Consider the following 4,123-nt stretch of genomic DNA (forward strand, 5'->3'; position numbering starts at 1 on the left):
TATAGACTAATAACATGCAAAAAGTAGACAAATTCACTTACTTCTAAAAATCTTCTTGGCTTTCTAACTATGCGATAAAAGCCGTTACAAATCCATCCAAACTAGTTGTTAACTTTCCCACAGGAACGATGTTCCTACTCTGAGTGAAATTGACATTTATCTGTTCAGAACACAACGTTATACAATACGCCATTTGATAGATGAAAACCTTGACTTTCTATTGGTTATGGGTAATATATAATGAAACTTAAGAGAGAACTACCAAAGAATTGTAAAAGAGAGGATGTGACAAGTGGGTGTGGCAGGAGGGGTCTGATTTTCTATTCCGTAGCTCTGTAACCAAACAAAATTGAAGGCTATAAAAACTATGGTCTGTTTGAGCAATAATGATTTTATACAGAGTATTTTACATTTAATTTCGTAGATTTTCGATGGGTAATGGATAAAATAGGGATGATGACATGCTAAGACAAAATGTGTCATGTGCATCGCAATAGTGGAAATTCGTGATTTTTTTATATATTTCCTTGTATAATTAAGAACTTAAAACTTGTATACTAATAAGATATGGATTATTAGCTAAGATTTTATGCTATTGTAATTGGTATAACATAAACAAAAAGTAGTATAATAAAATTTTGAATGTAAGACACTAAAACCTTTGAGATGATTCTCATGATGCCCCAAAGGATCAACGAACTCCACGAAGCGAAAGGAAGATCTACTAGATATTAATTAAATTATAAATATATCAATTCATGGTGAATATGACTGAAAAATTTCCTTTATTCTGAAAAGGTGGTGTCTATTTACTTGTGACCATGCTGTGTATATTTTTACCACTGATAATGATGCAAAAGTTCTGTTGGGGCCAGCATTTTGAAATCTTGCTTGGGTGGCAAAAAAAACCTCAGGCTAGCACTATTTAGAGATATATGTCATATTTCAATATAATATGTAGCATATTTATCATTCCTGCTACTAGGAGGACTAGTAACTTATAGCAATGACCAAAAGTCAATATCAGAGTTAGTATTCAAGCAGTGTTTCATTAAAATGCTTAGAAAAAAAAAATACTTTTTCTGACATAAATTCTAGGTCAGTGGGGCCAATAGCAACAAAATGGCAGATGTTTACATTTTGTCTCAAGAGGATGCTGCAGTTGTATATAAAAACATTTTTGCACATGCAAATATAATGATCATAAAAAGTAATTTTGACATCTTTAAGTGTATGGAAATTTTATGAAGAATATAGTTCTATTTGAATATTTTTGCCATATTAAAAGTAGTGTTTCTGAAAAAAGTTTAATCTACTACTGCAAAATAAAATACTGGAATTTCCTCATTACATACCATAATGCCAAATACACGGCTTTGAGTGTTTAAACTACTCTCTTAAGAGAAAAACATCTTCATAACATTTCAAAATGTCTAAGCAATACAATTTGAGGAAGGGTTGAAATACATGAGTCAAAATTTGTGTTTACGATTAAAATTATTTTAATTTGGCAAGTTTTCCCCATTAGTTTATTTTCTACTATACATGAGTCAGAAGTTAAGATTGAAATCAATGTGAGCGTAATAAGGGAAGACGATATAGTACTGTGAATATAACAGGTAAGTTTGGACTAATGAGTGCTTTATGTATACAACATTTTTATCCTTGTCACATGTTTTATAATATGTCAAGTTTATTAGAATGCAATGATGTTTCATTGCTTCTTTTAATATCATACACCTTTGTTACATTACAAATCATATTCTGCTAAAATTTCACAAATATACATAAAATTTACAAAATATAAAACACAACATACTCTATTTCTGATTTCTATAAAATCTTTTGCCAAGCAACCTGAGAAATCTGGGTCTTCCCATTCTGCTAGATTTTGTCTTGCATTACAATACCGACTTACAGTTCCTAAGTAAAGAAAAAAAAATTAATATTATTTGAACAAAGTTGAGAAGAAATGATATTTGATTACACTGCTGATTGAAAATAATGTTACAGAGTGGCAATTAAATTCTATATTTATGTAAACTCTTTCGTTCACACAATATTAAAATTCACTATACTATTTTGTAATGTAAGTATTAATTGATCATTTCTTTTAATTATATGCTTAAAACTGTGGTCTCCTAATGCTGTCGTTTGAGTAAGTTTTATTCCACTGAGTTGCTATCTTTTGGTAATCAAGAACTTTCTGTAAATTGTAAATCCAAGTCAAGATTGTTAGAAAACGTTTCTCAAAAACATAATATTACAAATAAAGTTTGGTAACATTCAAAGTCAACAATAGTTCAGAGATAAGTCAGATTCCAAAAAATATAACCTTAAGAATTTAGTTGAGTTTAAATAATGGAAAAATTAAGTCAACATAAAATTATAGTTCACAGTTGTTGTTGTTGTATTATTAGTTAGTTTTTTAGTGTTTCAAACTTAAATTATATGAGGTAGGTTTGGTTCTGTGTACTTACATTCTTTAACAAGGGAATGTCGAAGACTAGTATAAGAATGCGACTACTGTATCAGATTACCTTTTTTTGTTACTAGAGGAAGTTGAATTCAAGCCCATTGTTGTGTTTGATTTAAAAACCTATCATCAAGTGAGAGTATGATGTCTGAATTATTTTTTTTTATTTCTCCAGTTAATTATCAACTTTTATTCCTTAATAAATCTCTGTTTGTTTGAATTTATTAACACAAAGCTCTGAGGTTGTCTGTGCTAACCAAATGTGTTTTCAAAATTAAAGGAATGTAGAGATAATGTAAAAAAACAGAAAATATTCTTACATGTAAAAAATTACACAATAAAAATGAATAAAAAGATAAGGTAAAAATTAAGTAAGAATAGACCATTTGTTTTGCTTTTTATAATTTCATTTTTCATATCTAAATGTTAAAAATTCAAATACAGTTAAAAAGGCCTATTATCCATAAATACTTAACAAAATGGTCAATTTAGATATCATAGGTTAAAATATGTCTAAAATAATGTTAACACTGGTGGTATTAAAGTGTAGGCAGTTGTGACTTGAGAGTCACATACATTGCTCATACATTGGTGGGTTACTCCCTTGGAGCAAAGAAATGATAGTCTGCAAAATATTGTTGAAATATTGGTCATCCCAAGTCATTTGTCAACTGATACAAAACCAAACCCTGATGGTAGGTTTAAAATCCATTTGTGTAATAGGTAATGGTTTGATGTTAATAGAAATTCATTTGTTGAGAGCAGATTCCTTCAAATACTGACATGTCATGGAATTCAGAAAAACTGGATGAATATTAATAGCAATGAAAATTTTAGAGAGCTAACCATTTGTGGATATTCAAGTGATGAGGAAGTGAGAACAGTCAAGAAAGCAATTCTAGGCCTTCGAAGAGCTAAGAAAGTCAGTACAGATGTTACAGTCTAATAGTGAACTGCTTAGTTAGTGTATAATTTAGAGCAAGAGAGATTACACACAGAATCTGCAAGGAGATCTAGTGACCAACAAAAGACTTGCAGCAAACCATGGCTAGGCCTACACGACTAATTTAGAGCTATCTGTAAAGAGCAGTATAGAAGAAAAAGGTGGAGGTATGAATAGAATGAAAACATATTGAGTTTCTAGTAATAATAATGCAGCTGCCTGGATAATATTATCAGTTACTGCCTCCACAAAGTCATTAACAAACGTTATATTAACCCTTTCTCCACAGGTACATTTACTGCGCATGACACCGAAAATCCCACAATCTAAAATTGACCCACTCTTGCTTCAAAACTTGGAGTAGATCGCTCTTCGAAGTTGGTTTTTTGGTTGTTTCTTGACTTGCTAGTCGAGTATGGCCCAGAGGTTTTCGATGGGGTTCATGTCAGGAGATTGGCTCGGCCAAGGCAACTTCTGGATACCATCTTCCTGGAACAACGTTGTGTTCCTGTCCAAGAAACCCGAGGAATAAAGTGGCAAGAGTCCTTCCTCCAATATTTCGACGTATTTTGCAAAATTTATGTTTCCAACGCACTCCACTAAGCTCGAGCTCCCACCAACCCAAACAGCTCCCCAAACCATCAAGCTGAAACCACCATGCTTCACAGTTGGCTGCAATCTGTTGAACCAAAACTCTTGGTGAG

General features: G+C 31.7%; 1 protein-coding gene across 1 annotated transcript in view; it reads right to left on the bottom strand.

Moving 5' to 3' along the window:
* Positions 1–4,123, bottom strand: part of LOC106461970 (adhesion G protein-coupled receptor B3-like) — a 61,571-nt gene that overhangs the window by 36,449 nt on the left and 20,999 nt on the right. Inside the window, exon 6 of the mRNA XM_022389087.1 lies at positions 1,820–1,923. Coding sequence (XP_022244795.1) covers positions 1,820–1,923 — 104 coding nt within the window. The remainder of the gene's footprint in view (positions 1–1,819; positions 1,924–4,123) is intronic.

The sequence above is a fragment of the Limulus polyphemus genome, unplaced genomic scaffold (assembly GCF_000517525.1).
Source record: "Limulus polyphemus unplaced genomic scaffold, Limulus_polyphemus-2.1.2 Scaffold1068, whole genome shotgun sequence".
NCBI lineage: Eukaryota > Metazoa > Arthropoda > Merostomata > Xiphosura > Limulidae > Limulus > Limulus polyphemus.